General features: G+C 51.7%; 4 protein-coding genes and 1 long non-coding RNA gene across 19 annotated transcripts in view; 1 reads left to right on the top strand and 4 right to left on the bottom strand.

Annotated features, from left to right (window-relative positions):
* F11R (F11 receptor) overlaps positions 1 to 2905 on the bottom strand; it is a 45273-nt gene extending 42368 nt beyond the window's left edge. For 3 of the 4 annotated variants that reach the window (XM_070783204.1, XM_070783214.1, XM_019987633.2), the window contains exon 1: positions 2439 to 2559. The gene's annotated coding sequence lies outside the window, so the exon portion shown is untranslated. Of the gene's footprint in view, positions 1 to 2438; positions 2560 to 2788 lie in introns of those variants that run through there. The other variant, XM_070783211.1, reaches the window with a different exon arrangement.
* Positions 1453 to 2922, bottom strand: TSTD1 (thiosulfate sulfurtransferase like domain containing 1). 3 transcript variants are annotated; one of them, XM_070783334.1, is made up of 4 exons: positions 2789 to 2922; positions 2439 to 2561; positions 1734 to 1904; positions 1453 to 1647 (listed from the first exon to the last, which is right to left on the bottom strand). In XM_070783334.1, exons 1-4 carry the CDS (start codon positions 2862 to 2864, stop codon positions 1592 to 1594), a joined length of 426 nt encoding a protein of 141 aa, XP_070639435.1. In that variant the 5' UTR covers positions 2865 to 2922; the 3' UTR covers positions 1453 to 1591. The 3 variants fall into 3 exon arrangements, with proteins under 3 accessions (XP_070639435.1, XP_070639439.1, XP_070639450.1); XM_070783338.1 differs by having other exon boundaries at positions 1745 to 1904; XM_070783349.1 differs by lacking the exon at positions 2439 to 2561 and having other exon boundaries at positions 1745 to 1904; positions 2789 to 2897.
* Positions 2923 to 3157: 235 nt separating this feature from the next.
* USF1 (upstream transcription factor 1) lies at positions 3158 to 8923 on the bottom strand. Of its 7 annotated transcripts, none has more exons than XM_070783240.1 (11): positions 8789 to 8923; positions 6841 to 6933; positions 6411 to 6460; positions 6142 to 6257; positions 5701 to 5802; positions 5271 to 5466; positions 4933 to 5020; positions 4730 to 4788; positions 4491 to 4585; positions 4111 to 4239; positions 3158 to 3915 (listed from the first exon to the last, which is right to left on the bottom strand). In XM_070783240.1, the coding sequence occupies exons 2-11, from the start codon at positions 6846 to 6848 to the stop codon at positions 3826 to 3828; spliced, it is 933 nt and encodes a 310-aa protein (XP_070639341.1). In that variant the 5' UTR covers positions 6849 to 6933; positions 8789 to 8923; the 3' UTR covers positions 3158 to 3825. The 7 variants fall into 7 exon arrangements, with proteins under 7 accessions (XP_070639341.1, XP_070639381.1, XP_070639372.1 ...); XM_070783280.1 differs by having other exon boundaries at positions 5454 to 5466; XM_070783271.1 differs by having other exon boundaries at positions 6173 to 6257.
* On the top strand, positions 8424 to 16407 carry LOC139180781 (uncharacterized). The gene is made up of 2 exons (XR_011565031.1): positions 8424 to 8510; positions 15696 to 16407. It is a non-coding gene; the product is annotated as an uncharacterized lncRNA (long non-coding RNA).
* ARHGAP30 (Rho GTPase activating protein 30) lies at positions 10545 to 25596 on the bottom strand. Of its 4 annotated transcripts, none has more exons than XM_070783092.1 (12): positions 25167 to 25596; positions 20599 to 20701; positions 18539 to 18683; positions 17255 to 17337; positions 17028 to 17135; positions 16163 to 16290; positions 15520 to 15691; positions 15337 to 15437; positions 15183 to 15260; positions 14509 to 14907; positions 13000 to 13265; positions 10545 to 12907 (listed from the first exon to the last, which is right to left on the bottom strand). In XM_070783092.1, the coding sequence occupies exons 1-12, from the start codon at positions 25261 to 25263 to the stop codon at positions 11300 to 11302; spliced, it is 3288 nt and encodes a 1095-aa protein (XP_070639193.1). In that variant the 5' UTR covers positions 25264 to 25596; the 3' UTR covers positions 10545 to 11299. The 4 variants fall into 4 exon arrangements, with proteins under 4 accessions (XP_070639193.1, XP_019842791.2, XP_019842801.2 ...); XM_019987232.2 differs by having other exon boundaries at positions 15337 to 15440; positions 25167 to 25595; XM_019987242.2 differs by having other exon boundaries at positions 13171 to 13265; positions 15337 to 15440; positions 25167 to 25595.
* Positions 25597 to 25962: the final 366 nt, after the last annotated feature.

Here is a 25962-nt window from a genome sequence, read left to right as displayed (position 1 = left end):
GCACAGCCAAAAATAAATAAACAAAATTTTTTTAAAAGAGGGAAATTAAAGCCCAGGAAAAATTTCCCAACCAGTCTGAGAACCAAAGGAATTTTGGCATTTGAGGAAAGAGTAACTGACATCTATTATTTGCCAGACCCTAGACTAGACTCTTTCACACACTTCAAGTTTATCTCCAAACCCAACAATATCCAGCTAAACTCAGTATTGTGACCATCCAGGGAGAGAATGAAATAGGTTTGTGAAAGGAGGTGGAGAGCTCAGATGAATAGAAGATTTTATACAGTGTGCAGTGTAGACTGTGAGGTAAAAGATGTATAAGGGCTGGGTACAGTCCCAAAAGCAGGAGGAGAAGAGGAAAAGGTGAGGAAATGGCTCCAAGGAATTTCTTCAGAAACTTGAAAAATCAGAAAACTGGGCCCATCTCTGACTCAACCTTCTCTTCCACAAATTAAGAAGTAAAAATTTTTTATAATCAGACTTAACACATCAGAACTGAGGGACTTCCCTGGTGATTCAGTGGCTATGACTCCTGGCTCCCAATGCAGGGGGTTTGGGTTTGATCCTTGGTTAGGGAACTAGATCCCACATGTACCAATTAAGAGTTTGCATGCTTCAATTAAAGATCCTGCGTGCCTCAATAAAGATTCAGTACAGCCAAATAAATTAAAAAAAAAAAAACAACTCTGACATTGAAATATTTAATAGGTCTGGAAGGATATGCATTAAACCATGAACCATGACAAGGAAATTACCTACTGTAAAGTGTCCCATTTTGTGCTGTTTCTGTTTTTCTTTTAAACCAATTAAATTTTGTTAAATCTACTGTGGGATCAAGGAACTGTGCTGGTAAAAACTCAGACCTCTTCCTGGTGGCAAAGGAGGAGCTCCTCAGACCTGTGATCTGTGCTTGGGATTAGGGGTGGCATCCATTCCTTCACCCAACTGCCCGGGAGAACCATTTCATTTCCTCAACCCAGTGACAAAGTCTGAGGGAAGTGAGGTTGGGGCTGGGGACCTGAAGACCTAGAGCAAGGGTACACAAACGTTCTATAAAGGACTAGATACTTCAAAGAATTCTGTTGCCACTGTTCTCCCATTTTGGCACAGAAGTAGTCACAGACAATCGTAAACAAATGGTCATGGTAGCAAGACCAAGTACGGCCATAGTTTACTGACCTCTGGTCTAGTTCTGGCTCCTGACCGCATATTAGAATTACTTGAGGGCCTTGTAAAACCAGGTCCCACCAAATCTGAGATGAGGCTCAAGTTTTGTTTTGTTTTTAAGCTACCAGGTGATTCTGGATTATAGTCTTTCAGCAAACTTCTGGGTGTTTTGGTTTTGGTTGGGGGGCAGATGAATGCTGGAAGGAGGACCTAGGGCTGAACTGAAGTCTAGGTTATGATTAGAACTGTTTTCAGTTCACCTGACAAATTAAGTGCTTCCAATACTTTGATTAAATGCTCTTTATTTGCTGCTTTTCATGCACAGCGCTATAAGAAGTTGCTCAACCCAACAAGTCAGCTCCTTCATCACTCTTAGTTAAGGCGGCCACTGGCAGCAGGGAGGGAGCATTCAGTATGCCACACTCTACCTAACCTTCTTTCTGGAGCCATTCTCTATAGGCCCCTTCATAGTTCCGAGCCCTGTGAAGAAAAATAGGGGTGAGGGAAGGACAGAGCCCAGGAGGCAGTCCCCAGTCACCACCAACCCCCGCCCCCGCCCCAGTTACCAAGCCCATACTCTTTGTATCCGAGTCTCTGGGCCAACTGCGTGGCCTGCAAGCCCCGCTTGCCCATCTGACAGAAGAAAATGAGATTCTCTTCCAGCTTTGGCTTCTCAGCGGAGTACAAAGCCTTGAAAGCAGCTGGCTCCATCTGCAGGGCGCTTTCCAACTCTGACACTGGGAGGAGGAGTCAAGAGGATACAATGGAAAGCCGGAAGTTGGGCAATCTCAGGTTCAGTGGTTGGGTCTGGAAGGACCGGTCCTGTGGTCGAACACATCTTCAAGGGGCCCCAAAACAACACATGGTGAGAACTCCTCCCCCCGCCCCCACCCACTTCGAGGACAGGATACGTCCTACCTGCACAGGTCAGCCAAACCACCTCTGAATGGAAGCCACTTCCCTAGTTTGTGAGGAGACGCGGGCAAACTCAGGCATCCAGCTTTGGGGAGCTCAAGCGTGTGAATCTGGCCTGCCCCTTCCTCATTGCCTGTTACCCCCTCAAACTGGAAGGGCCAGTTCCGCTGCCAGGATCCGCCTCCCATCAACCTTTCTTAAGGGAAGTTTGGGGGGCGGGAGCCACAGGAATACCGGACCCCTGTAACTAGTGCCTTCTCACATCATCCTAAATGAGGTCCTATTGGATAAGACCCTCCTAAACTGTCTGCAATCCACCACCAGGGCTTCCCCCCGCCCCCGCCTCAATCCCGTACCCGGGATGTTGAGAGCCCCAGGGATGGTTCCAGCCGCCGCCTCCTCCCGGGATCTCACGTCAAAGAGCCGGGCCCCGCCGGAGGCCAGGAGCGAACGGAGTTCAGGGAGCGAGACCGTAGGCTCTGAGGAAGGGGCACGCGAGCCTTGAGGGAAGCACGACTGCCGCCCGCTCGCCTGCCGCCGGGCCCCCCTCACCTGGCAGCGCCCCAACCTGGCGGGGGATGCGTGAGGACCCCTCCGCCACTCCCCTTCGCGCCTCCCTCCGCGTACACCTCCACCGGGGGCGTTCCGAGAGCTCCTAAGGCCACAAGTTGGCCTAGACCGGATCCCAGGTCTCCCCTACAGGTACCTCCAGCCATGGTGCGCACCGCAAATGTGAGTTTCAGGAACTCGGCCCCAGCCCGCCCTTTGGGAACGGGCAGCATCTCCCCCGCCCTTCCGAAGCTGCAGCTGAGCTGAGCCCGACCGGAACCGGAAGCAAAGGCACCGCCTCCCGCACAACCCCCGCGGCACCTGTTCCCGGTACTCCTAACACACTCGCTATAGAAATCCTCGCGATTGCGGGCGTGCACTGGCCTGGCCCAATAGGACTCATTGTCGTAACTATAGGAGCTCCGATACCCCACCCAACCTTGACCCAACCCTTACTGGTCAAAGCAGTGTGTTCCCTCCCTCCCAGCGTGGAGCCCACAAAGGGAGGAAGACCCAGAGACAGTCATGGCTCTGAACAGTTTATCTTAAAAAAAAAAAAGAAAAGGAAAAAAAAAAAAAAAACCGTCCCCTCAATGGGGTAAGGCCCCCCAGTGGGCCCTGCCTCCTGTTCTCCCTGGTGCCAGAGATCTGCATAGGCCTCAACTGCTTGCTGGCCAATCTCCTCTTCCTGGGGCAGCAGCCACTGCTAAGCCTCCGATCCCCACTTCCTGCTAAAGCCTGTTCCCCAGAGTCCTGAGGAGCACATCTGAGCTCCAGGGAAAGGAAGAACCAGTGGAAGCGCCAGTCCTGGGGCAAGCCAGAACACTGCTTGTCAGCAGACCCTCTGCTGGCACTTTAAGCAAGCACAGGGCAAGCCCCCCAATTTAGTGTGTCCAGTGTCCAGCATGGAGACAGCACATGCATTGTGCAAGAGGAGCACAAGGGCCCAGGGGCTGCATGGGAGGGTTGGTTGGGCGAGACTGTCGGTGCACCCCCACGTGTGTGTTTCACACCACTGCAGGCTGCTAGATCACAGGGCCTTAATTCAAAGATACGCCTTCTGAACTCCCCCCAGTCCCATGCCAAATGTGGGCAGTGAAGGAAAGGGGCATGGGGTTATTAGCCTGTGGCTCCTGGGCTATCTGAAGTTCTCGGAAAGGGGCTGTAGAGCTTAGAGCCCCTGAGTCCCCAGAGTTAGTTGCTGTCACTCTTGATGACAACCTCTACTCCATGGTGCCGCAGCTGAGCTCGTAGCAGCAGATTCTTGTTCTTAAGATCTTCTACCTGGACATAGGAAAGAGCAGTAAGGGAAATAGGTAGAAAAGTCTCTGAACTTACGCAGACACCCACCAGTGACGAGGTAAAGATAAAGCTCTCTCTATGGAAAACAAAATAGGGAGTCCCGAGATCGGTTGGTGGCTAGGGAGTCGAGGACAGCTGTACTGAGGGGGGGCGGCGGGGGGTGGGGGAGGGTCTGACCTGCTGTCGAAGCACATCATTGTCCAGCTGTAGTTGGTCAAGCCCCTGCAGTTCTTCAGACAACCGGTGGTTACTCTGCCGAAGTTCCTGGATATAATCACAGGCTTTGGATAGAATTCCACCTTTACTCTGTTAAGAAAAAGCCAACACAATAAGGACTAGGATATAAAAATACCTGGCTTGCTTTCCAAAAGCATGTTCACCCTCTGGACCTTGTTTTCCCTTAAAGGGTGGTGGAATAAATTCTCCCAGGGATTCAGGAACCTCAGAGACAGACAGGAAAGAGCTACCGCCATGTGTGCCCACTGTCTACCATTTCTGGAAGCAACACCAGGAGACAGAATTCAGGCATCCTGCCACTACCAGGGTCTTTCCATGACCTGGCCAGACTTGGTGCTCTCCATGGAGCAGTCTGGGATGATCTTGGACAGCTGTACGATCCAGTTGTTAATCTTGTCTCGGCGGCGGCGCTCCACTGTGGGGCAAGTAGAGGACAAGGTGACTCGGAGAGAAATCACCAAAGGCCCCAGGGTAAAATCACCTAACCTCTCCCTTCAACATCAAAGAGGTCCCCAATCCCAGCAGGCAGCGCCAAGCTTCACATGCAGATCGTGCCTACCTTCATTATGCTGAGCCCTGCGTTTCTCATCCCGAGTTGTCCGGGGAGCTTCTGACTTCCTAACAATAGAGCACAGGGTGCCCAGAGTGAGAGGCAAGATCAAAAACTGAGACTGGAGTTTGGGGTGAGGAACCAACCGCACCAAATCTTCGGAAAGGATCAAGACTATTCCTGGTAACTGAGAAGAAACAAGGGTCACTCACGGGGAATAAGGGTGGGTCCTGGGGGCAATAGAGCGCTGGCTTCCTCCCTGCAACACTTCTTGTGGTGACATCATCACAAAGAACTGACCTGTGAAGATGCAGGGGAGGTTCCGTCAGGACACGGGACTAGGACCCTCACCAAGCTCTAAGGACAAGGCCCTGGGCTCCTCCTCTAAAACAAGACACACTGCCTCCTGCTGGAAGGGCAGCCCCAGACTCACTGCCTGCCCAAGTCTTAGTGATCATTAAGGGATCAAGAGTAAAGGCCCACTGCCCACCAGCCATGTCCCACAGCCTATCCTAGCCCCTCCAGCCAGCATCCTCACATAATATCTCACCAGTGCCAGGAGGGGTCGCCTGCCCCAGTAGTGCCTCTGAGCCCTGGGTAGTAACAACAGCTGCTGTACTCCCCGATGTGGTACCCCCTGCCCCATCTCCCACTGCAGTGCTGGGGAAGTAAGTATAGTGCGTCTCAGCAGCTGTCCCCTCTGTGTCAACCGCATCATCACTCGTGAACGCACCCTGGATCACGGCCTGGGAAGGGGAGCAAGAGGACAGAGACAAGTGACAGTCAGACACTTCCCATGAACTACTCTGCAGCTCTATCTCTTGTGAGGAGACAGGGAGAAACATCCAGAGAAGAGTCTAGTGCTATGGGTCAAGGCAGCCCCAGATGTCTCACCATCCCAGCTACGCCCATCCTATTAGCTCCCTTCTTCATCTTACTACTCAGAGCTCAAGTCCCCTCTGCAGCCCATACCCCTGTACCTGGGTCATGGATTGAGTGGCAGGGTAGCCACTGATGGCACCAGTCCCCTCAGTCTGGCCATCCAGCTGCCCTTCAGACACCTGGATCACCCTGTACATCACCTAGATTCAGGGAGGAAGAAGGGGGGGAAGAGAGAGTAAGTGCTAGGGACTCCAGAGCCCCTCATAAAGCTTCTCTTGGATAGGACCCCCCAAAAAGAATCCTTCAGAGACGTATATTTAGCCATTCCCCATCCTTTTCCCATACAGTGGTTTCAGCATGGCCCCCACCCCATACCAATCTCTACTGTAAACCTCATATTCCACCCCCCAACTCCCACCCTCCAATTAGTCCACATCTTCACCTCATCCTCCAAACCAAGTCTCCCCATGACAGGTTCAGTCACCTCCCTCAATCCCAACCCCAGGTAACACCTGCAGCCACCTGGCCCCCTCCCTTACCTGGCCCCCATTTTCAGTTCGGAAGACGTACTTGACGTTGGGGTCAGGGAAAGTGGCAGCTGACTGGATGCTAGCTATAGCCACACTGGTGGGGTCCTCCCCAGTTGCCACTGCACCTGAATTAAAAGCAAGAAGTCTGTGAGTTACTGCTTCTCTCCCTCTGTTGCGCTTGCGTGTCGTTTGAAAGGAGAAGGTGATAGGCCCGGGGGTTGTGGGGCGAGACCAGGATGGGCTGGTGGCCTCAGCTCAGTTCTGTTTCTCCCACTAACCTTCCTGAATCTGCACTGTCCCCTCTTCGGTTTCTGCTGTTTTCTGCTGCCTGTTCGTGAAGGGATAAGAGGAAGAATAAGGGAAAAAGTGAATGAAAAAGTGAATGTTACTGGCCCAGTAACATACGGCTCCCAAACTCATTGGCATTCCCAACAGATGCTAGGGGAGTTTAGAATAACCAGAGCTGGTATTTACTTAGCACTGAGCCAGCATTTAACAGGCAATATCTTATTTAGTACTAAGAACAGCACTTATGAGTAGGTAGCACTACTTGCATTTTATAAACAGAAAACCAGATCACATAGCTAGGTGATATAGCTGGGACCTAAACGGAGGTCTGCCTGACCTCCAGAGCCAGTGCTCCTAGCCATTCTGCATTCTCCCAGGCCTCCCATCTCCCATTCCAGGCCCTACCTCTTCTTCACTCACCCCTTCATCTCTCTGTGAGGGGGCACATCCGAGGAACTGGTCCTTCTTTGGAAATCTTCGTATCTCCTGCCTCACAGGCCTGAGTGCTAAGTCCTGGTAGAAATCAGGGAGTCTAGTGAGTCTAGGAAACTGAAAGCTCTCTTATTTCTAGAACCTAGGCTCCATGAAGACACATCCAGGAACATAACCAATCTTCTGCAGGGGACAACCAGCTTTCTCCATTCGGATGCTGAAGGCTGCCTACAATGACTGAAAAAGCAATTCTACAAATAATGTTCCTCACCTCTCCAATTCACACTCCATCTTCTGGTGGAGAGGGGATAATTATACGAAAGACTGAAAAACAACATATTTCTGGATGGATCATTATTAAAGCTATTATGATCTGCCATGATATAGGGATTAGGAAGGGCCATGTTTAGACCACAGCTATCAAAAAATACAGGACCATAGACCCTGATGCTTATTCCAGTTTCTCAGGCACACATACTGAATACCAAGAAATTTCTGTCCTCAGATCTAGGAAAAGAAAACCTCCAGAACCATAAATGCCAGACTTGGCCCTTGGGCCCCATTCTACTGATCCGGCTGTTGTTTGGGGAAGTCCAAATATATGTCATTCATTAAAAAGACCTTAAAGCCCTAGTGTATCGTCTTCAAGCCCCTACTATTTTATTCACCAAGCCTTCCTGTGGAACAACATAGTTGCTAAAATGTTGCCATGACAACTCCAAATCAACTGAACCCAGCAAGAACGGAGAAAACTCCAGGGTTCGGCAAGAGGAGACAATGGGGGAGGAACGCATCAACAAGGTGCCTGCCTTAAGGCCCTAACGGGGGTGGGGGGTTTTTGGGGGGGACGGGCTAGGGGTGGGGGGAGACGGCTGGAGGGCGGCGGAAGGTGGGCAGGAAAAACAAAGGAAGGCGCCTCCAGAAGGAAACAGCTATACAGTGTAAAGCAATAAAATAATCTCGACAGGAAAGGGGTAAGGTTCTTGTAAATTCTCTACCCATAATGTCCCCCAAACCTTTATCTTCAGCGGATGAGTCATGGAAAGCTTGTATCCAAAGCGTTAACCCCAAAAAAAGGAACTGAAAGTGAAACCGTCCAGAGGAAGTAGCGCAGCAAGAAGATCCCAGTCCCTAAGGGGGAAGTAGGACCAGCGTTTCAAGACCACCTACCGCTCCATCCTCAAACCTCCGGAGGAAATGCCCCTCTGAAGCTTGCAGCACTGACAGCAGAAGGAAGCAATCAGAGGGCAGGGTACAAGAGGCGTCTCTATGGCCCACAGCTGTCAGCCAGGAGCAGCCTCTGAGGACAATCAGCAACGGGGTCAGGCTACTTATTCGAATCTTAGTTGGACATCCGGAAGCATTTCCTGAGCTTTAGGGGTACGCGACACGGAAAGTGGGCTAGGATGTTGTGGCGTGCACGCTCCGGGAAGGAGGGCCCTGAAAGAGCTTAGCTAAGTCTGGACACAAAGGGAAAAATCAAGTCCGCAAAGAAGTCAAGCACCTAGACTTCGCCTGAGAATGCGGCGTCTCCCTGCGGGCCCACCAACCAGCAGGCGCTCAGCAGCTGAGCTACGGCCAGGCGCGAGCCCAGGGGCCCGCGCGGTGACCCGGCTAGCCCGGCCGGGCTCACCCCCAGCCCGCGCTGCTCCTCAGAGGTAGGGAAGGACGCCGGGGGCTCAGCTAGCCCTGCGGTCTCCGGCCCAGCGGCCCGCGGCTGGCAGCGCAGGAGGGCGGGGACGTGCGCGCCCGGGGGCGGGGAGTGAGTTCGGCCCACAAAGGGGGTAGGAGATAAAGAACCGGGCACGGCCCCCTCCCTCAAAACAAAGACTTCCGCCCCAGGAGTTCCTGAACCTAAAAAACGGAAACAAAATCAAAGCTGCTATGCGGTGCCGGCTCACCCAGTCTCCAGACTCCCGCTATGTCCTGCACTCACCGGCCAAAGCCGCCGCAGCCGCCGATCTCCCCCGACCGTGTTCTCCCTCTCCGGACTCGGGTATCTCCAGGGACAGCTGATCATGCGCACTCCCGGCCCGCCGCCATGTTGGTGAGGGGCGGAAGTGTCTGTCTCGACCCACCCAGCCATCTCTGCCTCCGAGCCGCCCGACTTCCGTTCCCTCCATGTTGCTGCGGGTTTGGATGCGGGCTTGTATAGTGTGGTTCTGCTACTGGGAAGAAACAACCCTTTGGGGTCCTGGGAGGAGGACACTGAAGTCCAAGTGGCTTTAGGCAAGAACGGGAGACGGACGATTAGCTTGGTGCTACCATTTTTCTGCTGGCCAGGGCCTTTTTAGTTCCAGAAGTGAGCTTATATCAAGAGGCACATCAGATGGAGGCAGAGGTGCCGTCTTTAAAAAGAGCTATTGGGCGGGGGCGCATCTTGAATCAGGCCACCTATTTGAAGTTTCCTATTGGCTATTAGGACATATCTGGGCATATATAAATCTGGATATGCTCATGTGTATTAGTGTTAGCCGGGCTTCCCTGGTGGCTCAGTGGTAATGAATCCTACCAGTGCAGGAGACGAAAGTTCCATCCCATGGTTGAGATCCCCTGGAGAAGGAAATGGCAACCCACTCCAGTGTTCTTGCTTGGGAAATCCCATGGACAGAGGAGCCTGGCCGGTTACATTCCGTGGGGTCGCAAAGAGTTGACAGGACTTAGTGACTAAACAGCAACATTAACCTTCGTAGTCACTCGAAGACCCCGAAGGTGTCTAGTTTTTGTGAGTCTCAGTTTCTGTGAAAGGGTATCTTAATTCCCATTCTTTTCAGTCAGGACCTACCCTTAATGGATTTGAAGTAGTGTGGTGTAAGGGAATGAGTTCAGACCCTGAGCCAGACAATTTTGGGTCTCAGACCTACCTCTGCCACTTGTTAGTTCTGAGACCTTTGGCAAACATTTTGACCTAATTAACTTTTGTTTCCTCGCCTGCAAAATGAGATACTAGAGACTTCCCTGGTGGTCCAGTGGCTAAGACTTTGTGCCCCTAATGCAGGGGAAGCCAGGTTCCATCCTTGGTCAGGGAACTAGATCCCGCATGCCACAAGGATGCGTTCGCAGGCAGCAACAACAACAAAAAAAGCGCACATGCTGCAACTAAGATGGAAAATCCCACATGCTTCAATTAAGACCCAGTCCAGCCAAATAAAACTTTTTTATTTTAATGGAGTACCAGTACCAACCTTATAGAATTATTAGGTGGACTAAAAATTAAGAGCATAGATTCTATGCATGTAGGATACCTAGCATTACTGGCGTATAAAGAGCATTATGTAAATATAAGTTTCCCTTCCTCATTTCCTGACCACCATGAACCCAGCTCTCGTTTCTAGCTGTAGGTCTCCACCACGACAATTGAGGAAGAACACCCAGACAATAAAAACAGAAGAATGCAACGTTTGACCAAACATGAAAATATAACTATGCGTGCCAAGTCACCTCAGTCGTGTCTGACTTTATGACCCTGTGGACTGTAGCCTGCCAGGCTCCTTAGTCTGTTAGATTCACCAGGCAAAAATACTGGAGTGGTTTGCCATTTCCTCCTGCAGGGGATCTTCCAAGCCAGGGATGGAACCCCCATCTCTTACGTATCCTGCATTGGCAGGTGGGTTCTTTACTACTAGCACCACTTTGGAAGATATGGTATCTATCATTCAAAACTTTAGTGAGAGGAAAAAGAAACCACACTATTTATGTGTAAAAATACAGCATTTATTCTGAGATATTGCCCCTTGGGACCTGTGGCCCCAACCTGTGCAGAGAAGCAATCCCAGTGCCTGAGTGACGCCATCCCTCTTCCCTAAAATAGGAAGTTATTCCAAAGGAGAAAGAAGAGGCCAGAGAGATCTATATAAGACCTCGGTTCCTAGATATCCAGGGAGGCAGAGGGTTGGGGAGCTGGGAAGGGAACTAGTCCCACCAACAAATATTGTGTATTCAAAGAATTTCCTGGACATTTTTCTCCTAATCTGGAGTTAATAGGAGCAGGTATCCAAGGGGCCAAGAGCAGAACAAGGATAGATAACCTCTAAAAGTGTTTGTGTGTAATGGGCTCCAACCTGGCCCTGACCCCGCTTCTCCTCTGGACTTGCATGAAGAGTTCATTGCCTCAGAGGAAGGCAGGACCTTGGCTGGAGTTCCCCCTTCATTCTTCACTTTGAGAAACAGTTAAGTTTTCCACCTACCCTTTGTTCCCTTTGGCCAGTGACCCCTGTCTCTGGGGACAGGATCTTGGTGACTCTCAGGAATCTCCTAAGGGATAAGTGCTTTGTGTCTGAGACAAGCCCAGGTAAACAGATCAGGACAGTGCTTCCCACAGTCAAAAAGAGAAGCTGGAGGGCCAAAACCTATAGAGTTGGACACTACAGCTGCTCAAGCTGCAGATGAAACAGTCCAAGACCCTGGAGACAGCTACTGTCCCTTATGCCCAGTGCTCTTGTCCTAATTACAGTCCCTCACCTTTCCCAGAGTTAGCCTGTGTTTCGAATCCGTATGATCGGCGCTGGGGGGACAGAAGGGGATCAGGAGGTTGGGGTTCTCTGGGGGGCAGGCTAAACCGACTCCGGGGTCCAGACCCTTCTGTGCCCTCAGCTGGGATCTCCAGGCAGCTAAGGGGCCGGGGAGCGTAGGCAGGGATCAAGCTGTAGGGGGAGGTTTTGGGGATGAGGCTGTAGTCCCCAGCACCAGTACAAGTCTGGGTCCGCCGAACTGCCTGAGCTTCAGTCCTCTGGCGGTCCCGGGCCAGGGCCACAGCAGCATCAAAGGAAAGACTACCCCCATTCCTCCAAGAGGAGCGGGAGGCTCGGGAGCCCCAGGCCCTGTCCCCATCGAGCCGGCCAGGCTTTGGGCATGGGTTTGCTGGTGCCACATGGATCTTGCCACACATTGCACTGGGCATCTTGGCAAACTGTGGTTTGGGGGGCACCACAGGCACAGAGCGGACCTGTTGGACCTGAACGAGGGTGGAAGCCAGGCGCATGCCCACACCGCCAGCTGAGCCAAGGGGATTGGGCTGCCCCTCAGGATCCATCTCCTCCGGCCGAGGTGGCTGTGGGGCTGCCTGTTCTGTCTCAGAGGACTGGGAGTTTCCCTCTTTGGCACTGTCAACCTCCAGGCACTCTACCCGTGACCCTTCAGGAAGGGAAGCCTCTTCTACATGTTCACCTCCAGCTCTCTGGTCTCCCTCAGCTTCTCCATGTCCACACTCCCGTTCCTTGCTGATCTCCCCTGCTCCTCCTTCAGCTGCTGCTTCTGGGATCCTGCTATCTTCGCCATCTCCTTGGTCTTCTCCTGCCTCTTGACCCTCATCTCCCCTTTGTCCTTTGACCTCATCTTCTCTGCCTCCTTCACCCTCTTGTTTGTGTACAACCTCCCAGCTCTCTTCAGCAATTTGGTTTTCCTGGGCCTCATGCTCTGAGTCCTTTCCAGCTGCTACCTGGGCTTCGTCTCCTTCCTCAGCACCTTCCTGTCTCTCCGTCTTTCCTTCCTTCCCCTTGTCTTTAGCCTGCTCTCCTCCAGTTTCTCCCACACCCTTCGCTTCCTCAGTTCTCTCACCCTCCTGCTGACCTTTGGACTCCTCTGCCGTGGCCTCTGTCTCCTCTGTCTCTTCCTCACATCCTTCTTTCAAACTGTCAGTCACCTTCTGGCTCCCCTCAGCCTCTGCTCCTTCCTCAGTGGCCTCTCTGCCCTCCACACCACTCTCTGGCCTCCCCTCAGCCTCCTCGCCGGTGTCCCATCTGCTTCCAGGCTCCACCTCGTTCTCTCCACCCTCACACAAGGCTTGCTCGCCCTCAGCCTGTCCTGAAGCCTCCTGTCTTCCGGACCCTGCCACCTTTTCCTCTTCACTGCCTGGACCCTCCCAACTTGGGAGTTTGGGCTCCAGAAGGGGACTTAGGTCATCATAGGCACTCAGGAAGACTTCCTCCCCACTTTCCTCCTCTGTTTCAGGCCTGGGGCCAGGAGAGTCCAGGGAACAGCAGCTGGGAGCCAGGACAAACTGTGCCTCATCCAGGGACAGGTCATCTAGGGGTGGCTCCACAGAGAACTCCTCCACCTGTAAATACAGCATCATGGCTTAGGACTTGGTGGTCCTGTCCACCCTCTGGGTTCCTTAACACCCCCAAACCCAGCACAGCGCCTCCTTACCTGAGGCCCAGCTCCCAGGAGCTCCTCCAGGTAGCCCATCCCAGGGTCTTCCTCCCCAGGGGAGAAGGCTGCTCCTGCTGGTCCCGCCTTGGCCACCTCCCCATCCTCCACCCCCACCCACTCAGGTTCTGAGCTGCTTGAGTCCTCTAGGAAGGAGAAGGAATCCTGCACCTCCTGGGACAGGCAGTCCTCCAGGGCAGGGGCCATGTCCACTGGGCCCGAGTCAGCCGAGGGACCTGAGGCTGGACTTGCCTCCAACTTCTCATCTGTTGGGAGAGAGAGAGTCCCAGGGATACTAAGGTCAAGACCAGCTCTGACCCTTTCCAAGGTCAGTCATCCTAGCACTGCTTACAGTATGGGCCCAACATTCCCAGCATAGATGCTTCCTGTGGCTATTCCTCTCTGACCAGTATCCCTAACTATTGGCTTATAGCCACCTTTTAGAGCTCCTGCCAGGCGCCAAGCACTGTGCTGGATGTTTTATAATGCATTGCTTTATTTTCTCCACAAGACAAGTTTATAATGTCAGGTATATATCCCCATTATATATATGAGGAAGTTGAGACTCAGAGAAATGTATCCAAGTGCCACAAACAAGTGGCACAGCCCAAATTTGAATCCCAGTCTGCTTTACTCTGCAGTCGTTATCCTTACCCACTACCCAGGGCTGCCTCAGTACTTCTCACTATTGACACTTAGGAACTGGAGTCAGAGCACAGATCAGATTCCAGCTGTGCCACCTCCTACCAAATTGCTTAACATGAGTCTCAGTTTCCACTGCTGTAATGTAAGGACAATAACAGTACCTGAGTCAACACTATGAGAAAATGAAACGAGCTAATGCCTTCAAAGTCCTTAAAGCATATCATAAGCTCTCAACTACTGTTAGCTATTCTTATTCATGTTGTTGTTATTATTTTTGTGATGCACAGGCTTAGTTTCCCTGAGCATGTGGAATCTTTCTGGAGCAGGGATTGAACCCGTGTCACCTGTTAATGTGTCTGTGCTCAGTCATGTCCAACTCTGTGCAACCCAATGGACGGTAGCCTTCCAGGCTCCTCTGCCCATGGAATTTTCCGAACAAGAATACTGGAGTGGGTTGTCATTTCCTTCTCCAGAGGATCTTCCCAACCCAGGGATCGAACCCAGGTCTCTTGCCTCTCCTGCATTGTCAGGCAGATTCTTTTTTTTTTTTTTCAGGCAGATTCTTTACCACTGAGCTACCTGGATAGCCAACTATTATATCTTCCTACTTTGTACTTAGTAATCCCTACTGTGTATATCTGACACAAATCCCCATTCTTGGGTGTATCAGTGATCTAAGGCTGCCAGAGAGCCTTTCTATGTGAAGCTCATATAACCTAATAATATTACTGGATTCCCTCAATCTTGAATTTGGAAAGGCAGCTAAAGATAACCACCACAGTCCAGGGCAGATTCCCAGCTTCAGAGCCTCAGCCTAGAGTTCTAGTCCCTTCTCCCAGTCCTTGGCAATCCTTGGGTCCTCACCTGGGGGGCCAGGGCCAAGGCCGGGGCCAGGACCGGGGCCAGAGGCAGGGCTTGGCCGGGGCTGTAGGGCAGGGCGTTCAAGACCACGGGCAAATCCCGCCAAGGAGATAGAGATGTTGTTTGCGGATATGTTGAGCATATTGCTGATGTGTGCTGGGAGGTTGACATCGTAGGGCTCTGAGATGTGGACACCTGCACGGCGCTCTGCATGGCTGCTGCCCCCAACACGGACTGCTGACCGCCCAGGTCGTGGTGTGCCAGGCTCAGAGCTCGTGCCACCCAGCGCCTCTGGGTCAGGCTCCTGCTCACACTCTGCCGCTTCCACGGAATCATTCTCCAGGCTTTCCGTCAGCAGTGGGCCTGGCCGAGGACTGTTGGATCCGACCAGCCCCTCTGGTTCTGTGGAGGAGAGAAAGGTAGACCATAACCTCAGCCACAAGGGGCCTGGACACACCTCAGAAAGGCTCTGGAGAGTGCCCTCTGTTTTTTCTATAGCCTGGAAGGCACCAGGCCCAGCTTCCCTTAGCCACCACTGCCAACCCTTCACAACAAGCTGAGGGAGGTCACCCCACCAACACATATTTAGGAACGCCCTCCCCTCCCTGGAGATGGGAGTCACTGGCCATCCCTACCCTTACCCCACCCCACATACACGAGTGCACACCTATACTCACCATCACTAACCCCAGCCACAGCACTCAGCGAGTCCATGCTCTTGGCTGGCCGCAGAGTCCCCTTATCAGATTTGTCCTCTGCAAGACAGGGATGTCCATAGAGCCAGGACCTAGTGCACCTCAGCAGAACTCCCCCAAATCTCTGCAGACTTACCCCTGTCCTCAGCCCCCCGTGGAAGTTTGCGTTTGGTCTCATGGCCAGAGCGACCCAGGTTGAAGATGGATCTCCACTTCCTGACCTTCAGAGACCCCTTCCTCCTGGAGGGAATGGAGAAATCACTGCAGTTGGAGCCTGACGGCCAGTGCAGGGGAGAAGGGCCCAGGAAGAAGGCCTTACTTGTGCTCTGCAATCTCTATGATGGTGTGGTAGGGCCGCATCTGGGGGGGTCCGTCACCAGCCTGCAGGATGCTAGGCAGATTGTAGGGCAGGGACCGCGGCATAAGGTCCTCAGGGCTGCCTGACACCCGGACCCCTGGAAGTGACCGCCATCCACTTTCCACTTCACTACCTAGGAAAAGAAAGAGGAATTGGCCAGCCCGGAACAGAAAGAGGACTTCGGGTACCCACCCCCTAACTGCATCCTCCCACTCACTAACTACCAAGGTAGGGGATATACCTGGAGGTCAATCCTCTGTGCTCAAGAGGAAGTCCTCAGGGACATAGAGGTCAGGAGATCCCAGGACATTCGCCCAGTGGACTGGGGGTGGGAATGATCAGTCACTAGCCTCGAGAACTGGGATGGGTGTTGATTAAGAGGTCAAGCTATGCCCTAGACTGGGCGTGGAAGAGGCCCGCTCAGGTCCTGACTGTACCATTCTTCTGCAGGGTCTTCTCCACAAGACCATAAGAACTTAGGAGACTCAGTCCTGTCATCTGCACAGCGGGGAGACTGAACTGGATGATCTTGGGGGCCTTCTCTAACTCCGATGTGACTCCCCAGGCAGAGAGTGGTGATGTGGGGGGTGGGAAGGACACTGACCAGAGAGAGCAGCACCCCCAAAAAGCTGGTCCACATGTGTGAGGATGAACTCAACGACGATGGACTGCACACGCACCTCCATGAAGGCTGCTGTCCCATTGAAGCCTGAGGCCTCTATGTCCTTTGACCTGTGGAGGTGTGGATTATGCCCCGCAGCCCCACCGCATCTCCCCATTCATTCTCCCTAAAAATACCTTATACCCTTTCCTCTGAATGCCATTAAACCCATTCCATCTTTTAATCAACATGCATGATTCAAGTCTCAAAGGGCCACTTCCTCCAGGAAGCCTTCTTGGACACCCTCCTCAGGATATTAGTCTCTACCTCCTCTGCCCACCAGGGTGCCTGTGTATGCACCACAGGGAGTGACATGCAGGCTACTTCTCCAAGATATTTGCTCAACAAACATTTGACAAGGCCCATCCCACCCCTACCTCCCCCCAACCCCCCCACAGCCCCCCCAGCTCCCACACTCTGCACCGCCCCCATCTCCTGTCCTGCTCCAGTCCCTGAGCTAAATGACCACAGTATAAGAAAACATAAAGGCCCAGAAATTCCCTGGTGCTCCTGTGGTTAGGATTCTACCCTTCCACTGCAGAGGGCACAGATTTGATCCCTGGACAGGGAACAAAGAGCCTATGTGCTACTCAGTGTAGCCAAAAATAAAAGAAAACACAAAGGCCCCGTCCTTAGGGACTTTACTCAAGCTCAGAGAAAGGGTTCGCATAGGTGAGCCACACCGTGTAACCCTGAGCCTTCCTGTTCTAACTGGGTGAGAGCCCTCTCCAGTACCACACAGCCACACTCCGTCCTCAAGCAGCTCCTCAGGGGCTAGGCTCGGCCAGGACACCACACATGCACCCACCTCAGCAGGTTGGGGGCCCACACGATGGCCAGGTTGCGCGCGTGCATGTTGGTCTGGGCGCTGAATGAGGCCATGTGCACCAGGTGCCTCATGAGGAACTCCAGGGTCCTGCAGAAAGGGGGCGTCAAGGGGCCGAGCTCACACAGGGTGGGGGCCGGAAGAGAAGCGACGAGTCAAGGCCCCAGGTAAAGCGCAAGCCCGGGCTTAGCAGGGGGAGCCCCACACACCTGTAATTGGGGACCGGAAGTTCTTGAAGCACCTCTAGGATCTTGACCAAGCGCTCAGGTTCCAGTTGTACTGCCACAGCCTCCTGGTTGGGAGCAAGGGGCAGGAGTCGGTGATGCAGTGCTGCCCCAGCGTCCTCCCCAGACCTCTGAGCCAAACTCTCAGAAACAGTCTGTGCTCAACCCCACGCCATCCCCCAACCCTGGATCTTCGTAGCACACTGAAGTAGCAGACAGAACTTGGGTCCCACAGAGACCTGCCGCTGCCTCTTGGCCATGCCACTTAGGGCTTTGTGACCATGAGCAGCTCCTGCCACCTCTCTGCCTGAGCATCCTCATCAACTGTGCTCTGGTACTGGAAAACACTCGGGGTTTCATCCTGTGGGTGCGCCAGGGGCTGTGGTTTATTTCAGGGTGTCCGGGAAGACCTATGCCCACCCAGCCTGGTCTATTTGGGCTGAATGGCATGCCCTGGCTGTTTAGGATCTGTAAATGATGTCATGCTCAATAAAATGCAACTTAATTTAAAAGTGTTACTCAAGGCAGTTCCCTGGGGGTCTCCCATCTTAGTGGTTAAGAAGCTCTCACAGTCGAGGGCCCTGTTTCAATCACTGGTCAGGGAGCTAAAATCCCATAAGCCAGAAGGTGCAACCAATAAATAAATAAATACTTTAAAAAATATAAGTAAAAATGTTACTCAGTTCAAGATGGCGCTTCTGCCATGTATTTTCTTTCCCTTTAAAACATTATTTATGTATTTGGCTGTGCCGGGTCTTAGTTGTGGCGTGTGGGATCCAGTCCCTTGACCAGGGATTGAACCCTGGCCCCCTGCACTGGGACCGGGAGCCTTAGCCACTGGCCCACCAGGGAAATCCTGTCATGTATCCAAGAGATGTTCAACACACAAATCACAGTTCACAGAAGGGCACATTTGAAAAACATCTGGCTTCCTGAAAGTGTTCTCATTCTCTGAAATGTAGGGAAGCTCTGGTCTAGGTGATTTCCAAGGGCTTTCCAGTGTCTGCTCCCACCCACCCCCGCCCCCCCGCCTCCCCGCCCCCGTCTCCCCCTGCACTGGGTGCAGTTTGCAGGCCTTGGGGAAAAGAGGGGCGGGGGAGGGCGGAGATGGCAGGACCGGGAGACTTGTAGGGAAGGGTCTTGTCGTTTCCATGTGGTCTCCGTCATGCGGGGTCCCTAGGACTCTGTCTGGCATTAGAATCATCTGGGATGTCGCATCAGAGCGGCCACCCTCAGCCTTCTCTCCCACTCCCCTTCCACTCAACTCACAGCAAACTTGTCATAGAGCCGATAAGTGAGCAGTGGGTCCGGCAGCTCTCTGAAGTAGGCCTTGCACAGGGAGGAGACACAGTGAATGTCCTGAAGGTAAACATCTCGCCGCAGGTCTGGCTTCCGTTCAGCCTCAAATTCCTGCCTGGGGAGGTGCAGAGTAGTCAGGAGTGGCGGGGGTCTGGGGCAACGTGTGGAGAGCAGGAGCTGTAGAGATGGGCTCCAGGCAGGGTCGAGGGCCAATATGTATGAAACTTGGAAGGAAGAGGCTGGGGCGTGTATATGCGTGAGGCAGCAAGCTTAAGGCATTGTTCTTGTCAACATGCAGTTGATGTGAGGTGGATGAGTGGACCTATGCATGAACAGGATACATGTCAGGATGTAGAGGTGTCAGCGGCAGCATAGGGGTATGTAGGAGTCAGTAGAAGTGGAGGAATGAGCCTAAAATGTGTGTTCCTGGCTACATGCAAAGATGGATGCGACTAAGTCTTAGAAGGAAACGTAAGTGTAAATCTTCATGACCTTGGACTAGGCAACAGTTTCTTGGATATGACACAAAAAGCACAAGCAACCAAGGAAAAAAATACATAAATTTAACATCAAAGTTACAAACCATTGTGTGAGAAAGGACACTATCAAGAAAATGAAGAAAACCCACAGAACGGGAGAACATATATTTGCAAGTCATAGATTTAGTCAGTATCTAATATTCAGAATATATGTTATGAATATAAAGAACTCCTACAACTCAAAACAGACAAATAACCTAATTTTTTTAATGAACAAAGTTGATGAATAGACATTTCTCCAAAGAAGATATACAAATGACTAATAAGCACACAGAAAGTATTTGACATCATTAGCTATTAGGAAAATGCAAATACAGATGAAATATCACTTCACACCATTATGATGGCTATAATCAAAAAGACACACAGTAACAAACATTGACAGGGATGTGGGGAAATTGGAACCCTCATACATTGCTGGTAGGGATGGAAAATGACACAACTGCTGTGGGAAATTGTGTGACAGTTTCTTTAAAAGTTCAACATAGAGTTACCATAGTGATAGTGAAGTCGCTGACTCTCTGCAACCCCATGGACAGTAGCCAACCAGGCTTCTCCGTCCACGGGATTTTCCAGGCAAGAATACTGGAGTGGGTTGCCATTTCCTTCTCCAGGGGATCTTCCCGACCCAGGAATCGAACCTGGGTCTCCCGCATTGTAGGCAGACTCTTTACAGTCTGAGCCACCAGGGAAGTCCCAAACCATAGAGTTACCATACGACCCAGCAATTCCACTTTTAGGAATATACTCAAGAGAATCGAAATCATATGTCCACACAAATACTCGTACACAAAATGTTTATAGCAGCGTTACTCATAACAGCCAAAAGGTAGGAACAACCCAAATAGCCATCAACTGATAAATGGGTAAACCAGATGTGATAACACCCCACAACGGAATATTTTTCAGCCATAAAAAGAAATGAAGTACTGGTGCATGCAACAACATGTATGAACCCTGAAAACATGCTAAGTGAAAAAAAAGCCAGCCATAGAAAGTTACCATTATGTGATCCCATTTATGTGAAATGTCCGGAATAGGCAACTCCATAGACTGAAAGTAGACTCGGGGCTGGGCGGGGAGGGAAATGTGGAGTGACCGTGGGTACAGGGTTTCTTTGGAGTTGATGCTCTGGAATTAGTGGTGGAGGTTGCACAGCCTTGTAAATATACTAAAAACCATGGAATTTTACAGTTTCAAATGGGGAATTTTATGGCCGGTGAATTATATCTAAATCTGTCTGTAAAGCTGGGTGGGTACACGTGGGAGCGGAGGAGTGTGTGTATGTGTGCATGTGCGTATGCACAGTCATGCGTCTGTGCAGGCTAGCCTGTGGAAAGTGTGGGGCATGGTGTCAGCCTGTCCTGAGGAGACTAGAGCTCCGCCCTTGGACAGTACCTATCACCTGTGTTTCCTTCTCCCCAATTCCCCTCACCCCTCTGGCTTCCTGGCCTCATGGCCACAGAGCCCTCCCCTCACTGCCTGACTCACCGGAGCTTCTGGATGTTGGAAGAGACCCCTGAGAGGCGGTAGATCCCGTCCACCACTCCATACTCCTCCACAAACTCTGCACAGCTCCTTAGCACCTGGGGCACTGGGGGACACAGAAGGCGCAGAGAAAAGTCAGAAGATCTGGGAGACTAGAGACCCCAGAGCGTCTGAGAAATGGACACATCAGGGAAGTCAAACATGGAATAAACACTTGTCAGAAAGATTCTTGCAGGATATCAGCTCCAGCCTGCCAACCTGTTATAATCTCTCTGCCCATTGGTTCTAGAGTCTTGGCATAAATTCCCCTAGTGAGGGTGAGATCACTGCCTCCCCAGACTGCCCATTCCCATTAGAAATATCTGCCTTTGTTGACCTGAAATTTCTCTCTCTGTAATTACTAGTTGGTACTACAGAAATTTTAGAGGGACAGCAATGCAGTTGGAAGAGGTAAAAAACTGGTCTTCAAAGTGCATTTACTAACACTCTACAGAAGTGAAAGGAACATTAATTCTTCCAACCAGGATGGAACAGAGCTGGTGGGCATTATTGTGAAGCACCTTCTCTGGTTAGTGAGTGCATGGATGTTAGATCTATCATACGAAGGTACACAAAATTGTAACAGACCTTCAAACTGGTCCATTCAGGAGAAAAGCACCTATGTGCCAAGCACTGTGCATTAGACATGAAAACAGAGGATCAAAGAAGTAATGAGTGCCCAATATCAACCTGATAGAGCCAGAATTCAAATCCAAGAATGCAAAAAACTGTATTATTTCCCCCTGCCTTAGAGCCTTCCCCAGTTACTGGACTGTAAGCCCCTTAAGGACAAGATCTAAGTGTGATCCATCTTGCTTTTCCTCATCTTATCTGTCATGGTGTCTCAATCATGGGAAAACCTCAAAAACCATGCGTTGAATCTCATCTCCACAAGTCCACAAAGGTATTTCTCTAAAGCACTTCCATGCTTGAAATCCTTTGCTACATATAGACTCTGCTCCACCCCAATCTTCAATGCTTAGCTTACAAACACAGAATAAAATAAAATCTTCTCAACAGGTATACTGCATAAGACCCTTCACAAACCAGATCCAACTGCCATCCAGCCTTACCAGTTCCAGCCAGCCCCGTCTCCGCATGCCGCCCCGCCCAGTAAATCCTATGGTCCAGCCCTTTGCTGTTCCTTGAACAAGCCTTGGTACCATCACTCATGTTTTCCCTTGCTTGGAATGCCTTCCTCTCTGTCTCTGCCCGGTGAATCCCTATGCATTCCTCAAAACACACCTCAGACATCACTTCCAGTTCTAAACTCTTTGCTGATACCTGTATTATAGTTCCCACGGTCCTTTGTTTATATCTGTACTATAGTGCTTATTGTACTTTGTTATGATTAGTATATTTTGTATCTATACCTTCTGACAAATAGTGACATCCTCCCCAGCATCTAGCACAGTGTTGAAACAGAGCAGGTGCTCAACAGATGTTTATTAAATTACTCAACGAATTAGTCAATGAATTGGAGATTTAATAGAGAATATTGCCTAAGACTGAGATGCAGCAGAGAAAACCCTGTCTTGTGTGCATCAGAAAAAGATGTGCTTCTCCTAAGCCACCTATATTTTTCAGGTGGGCTTTATGAATTTTATATCTGATTATGTTTACTTCTTTAACTGTCAGGAAGCCCATATCTTGGAACCATATGGAACTACTTGAAATGCATTTCTGGGCACTGAGCTCACCCTACTTGTTTTCCCTTCACCTTAATTCCTTCAGTCATTTATTCTTTTTATTTGGCGTTTTGGAAGTCATCCATCCCAAGCTCATTGTGGAATTAAGTAAGTTAGAAATACAGACTGAAGAAAATAATAAATCCATCAAACACTATTTTAAACCCTTCTTGTATGACCTGGTGTCCACACCCTTTACCCTCGTGCACCCCAGAATGAGGACTTGGGTAGGAGAAGGAAAGCACCAAGGCTGCACAGTTTTTTTGAAGGCTGCAAAATTTAAGGAAGCACTCACTCTTAGGGTCATGCCAGAGCCAGCTGTGCACATAAATGATCTTGAGAGTGAATGCCTCCTTAAGAAAGAGGCACCTAGGGCACTTGCCTGGCCCTGAGCGTGAGAGCTTCCTTAAATTGTGCCCTCGTCACTTCTCTTGCCTCATCTTAGTCCTGGCCCTACAGTTCGACATCCATCGCTTCAGGATCTTTTTTTTTTTTTTGCCAGGGTCTCCCAACCTCAGGTTCCCAGCATTGAATGCTCCTCATTCAAGCTGTTGCTCTACTCTAATGCTACCCCAGCTCTTTTAGCCATCACTCTGTTAACTCATAATTGCTGTCACCTAAATCCCAAGCTCTTTTCACATGAACTGCAACGAAGTCAGGTCTTCCCCATCCTTCTCTGTTGATTTTTGAACCTCCAGAGGAGGCCTTGAAAGAAGACATCGAGAGCCTAAGGAGTCAAAGCCATAGAGGAAATGGGTCAAGGAGATGGGGGAAGAGATAATAGGATCAGAGTGATGGAGGAGTCAAGGAGACAGAGATAAGAGAAATAGGGTCAGAGATAAAAGACTCAGAGTTGGGGTGGTAGAGTCAAAGAGAGTCAAAGGGTGGGTCAGGGAGGACGGCCTGAAGCTTAGAAACCCGGAGAATCAGAAACCTGAGCAAGGTCTCAAAGAGTTAAAGTTTAGGAAAAGGAAGAACTCAACACACATAAGGGCTTAGGAAGGAAGAGACCTACCTGAGGCAAAGAGCTGGGAGAGGTTGCTGAAATGGAGCACAGCAGCAAGGATTTGGGAACCCAAGATAATCAGGATAAATTAACCAGAAACACAGCTTTCCATTGGCCTGGACTTTCACTTTTGCTGGGTCTTAGCTTAAAGAGAGAAGCGGTTATGGCTTCTCTCTATCCTTCAACTTTCCACCTGTCTGTGCTAGGAGGAGCTGGGGGAAGGGGAGAAGGCTGCTGCTGCTGCCCTGCTGCCTAAGATTCTCCTCTACCCTTGGACTTTGGTGAAGGGCAGGAGGTGCTTCTCTCTCTCTCTCTTTGGGATTCATTAGGATCTGGACCCAGCAACCTGTCTGTCCCTTCCAGAGAACATGCCCTGCACCATCTGAGGCCAGGAAGGTTACAGGAGTGGGATCTGGGTTGGCTGTGGGGTCAGCGTTTCAACATGAGGTTGGCTTCAACATGGGGGTACAGGGAAGGACAGTGCCAGGATGAGGAGGCTGAACTGAGGGTTTGCAGAGAACTAGAAGAACATCAGCCCCAGCTAAAGCATGTGGCCCTCGGCCAAGAGCCATCTTTCTCAAGATTGTGATTCCTCTTGTCAGCCCTGCGCTGGCTGCTGGGCTCTGCCCCAAGAGAAGAGAAAGGTGCAGAGAAACCACTTCAGCTGTTGTACACCCTTCCTTGGGGCCCGGGTTTTCCCTTAAGCGAGGCCTGTGGGGATGGGGGCCTCTGGGGGAGGAGAAAAGGGGAAGGAGGCATCTGGAGACACAGGGGCGGGCCTAAGAGCAGGAAATGAGCTGGGACCCACCGTCACCCTGCCTCCACTGCAGGCACCACAGCCCAGAGCAGAGAAGAGGACAAAGAGGAAATGACAGATTGGGGTGGGGTTGGGGGGGGGAGGCAATAGAAATCGTGTCCTTCTTTGGGAGGAGCTCAAAGTACCAAAAAACAAGCTGGGCTGGGCAAGTCAGAATATATGCATTCAATTCCAAGTCAAATCAAGAAATGTTTCTGAGTGTCTACTCCACACCAAGCATAGTCGGGGGCCAGTGTTGTTCTGGCCCTGCTGGTTCCCAAGCCCCTCCGAGGCAATCCAGGGAAGGTGCTGTCCACAGGCAGTCCTCACACCCACCTTCCTTTGTACCCTCCACCCCCACCTTCAAACCAGGCTCAGGCCATCCCTCTTACTCTTCTGGTGTTCCCCATTTTAGCAGCTTCTCGCCTTACCCTCCACCTTGAACCTGCTTCTCCTTTGCACAGGGAGAACCAGAGAATCACAGAGACTGGGGGAGGGGACCACCCCTACCCCACATCTTCACCTGTGGCCCAGCAAGGCTGCAAAGAGACCAGAGCCCCGTAACCTCTTCTCCTCCAACCAGGAAATCCCCGTCCTTCCCATGTACCACCTCACCCTCTCCAGGGGCCCTTCTACGCCTTCTTTCATTCAGACCCAAGGACTGTCCATGCTCCTCAGCCACTCATTTCCTGACCCTGTCCCCTCAGCCTTCCTCTCCTGTCCCATAGCTGTCATCTTCTCACTGCTACTTCTTCTCCCTCTCCCGGGTTTCCAGTCTTTCCATCCTCTCCTGTCAAGTGTCCTCATTCTCATCCCCAGGCTCTTCACCCCAGGCGGTCCCACGGAAGAGCTCCTTGGCCTTCTTCACCAAGCCACATTTCCTGCCCTGCCTACGCATCAGCCTCCTGGGGTGACCCCACGCCTCTGCCCCTTCTCCACGAGCTCCCAGAAAAACTGCTTCTGTACCCTCAAATTCGATCAGGCTGGAGAAGCCCCATGCCTCTCCATCCACCCAACAGCAGCTCCGGGCTAGCCTCCTTACCCTCCTGGCCTGAGTGCTGCAGGTGCTCCTGCAAGTCACACCCAAACACCCGCTCCTTTGAGCTGCCCTTCTTCTTTCCTTTCTGCCGAGACTTCATGGCCGGAGCCCCAGGGCCCTGGCCCAGCCACCTCGGTCCCCCAAGACCTTTGCCCTACTAGTCCCCCATGGGATCCCAAGCCAGCCTCTGGGTTTGGCCTGGCCCCAGGGGGGCAGGGCTCAGAACTGGGGGTGGAGAGTGGCCTGGGCAACAGGCAGCAGCTCCTGCCTCTGGGGCCCCGGCCACACGGAAGCAGCTGTGGAAGAGGAAGCTGCTAGGACCCCGGCAAGAAGCTGGGTCTCGTGGCCGGGACTGGCACTCGCCCTTCTCGCCCTGCTCAGCCCTGGGGCGGCAGGAAGCCGTGCAGCTCCTTAAACCCGCTTCCTGTTAGAGCATCTTTGCAACCACAGGGCTGGGGTGGGGGAGGTAGCTGACATTCACATCCTCACCCATTGCTGGGCCTCTGCTCATTGGTCAAGAGGAGGTGATGTCAGAGCCCTTCGGTGGGGTGGTAGCGCCTGGGGCACAAGCAGGTGACTGGCACTCTTAGAGACAAGAATCCTGGGGTCTGAGGTTGATACCCCAAAACTGCCTGGGAGCAGAGCAACGCAGGACTGTTCAGGACACACCAAGGAGGCAGGAGGCCCAGCCTCCGACTCTTACAGGCCTGCAGTGTCATTCGAGCTAGGCCTCAGTTTCCACACATATGAAAAAATGAAGAGTAGACTAAGATGACCTTTAAATCCTTCCAACTCTAAT

Source organism: Bos indicus, chromosome 3 (genome assembly GCF_029378745.1).
Source record: "Bos indicus isolate NIAB-ARS_2022 breed Sahiwal x Tharparkar chromosome 3, NIAB-ARS_B.indTharparkar_mat_pri_1.0, whole genome shotgun sequence".
Taxonomy (NCBI): Eukaryota; Metazoa; Chordata; class Mammalia; order Artiodactyla; family Bovidae; genus Bos; species Bos indicus.
The sequence above is the reverse complement of the archived record's forward strand: the minus strand, read 5'-3'. Positions and strand labels throughout refer to the sequence as shown.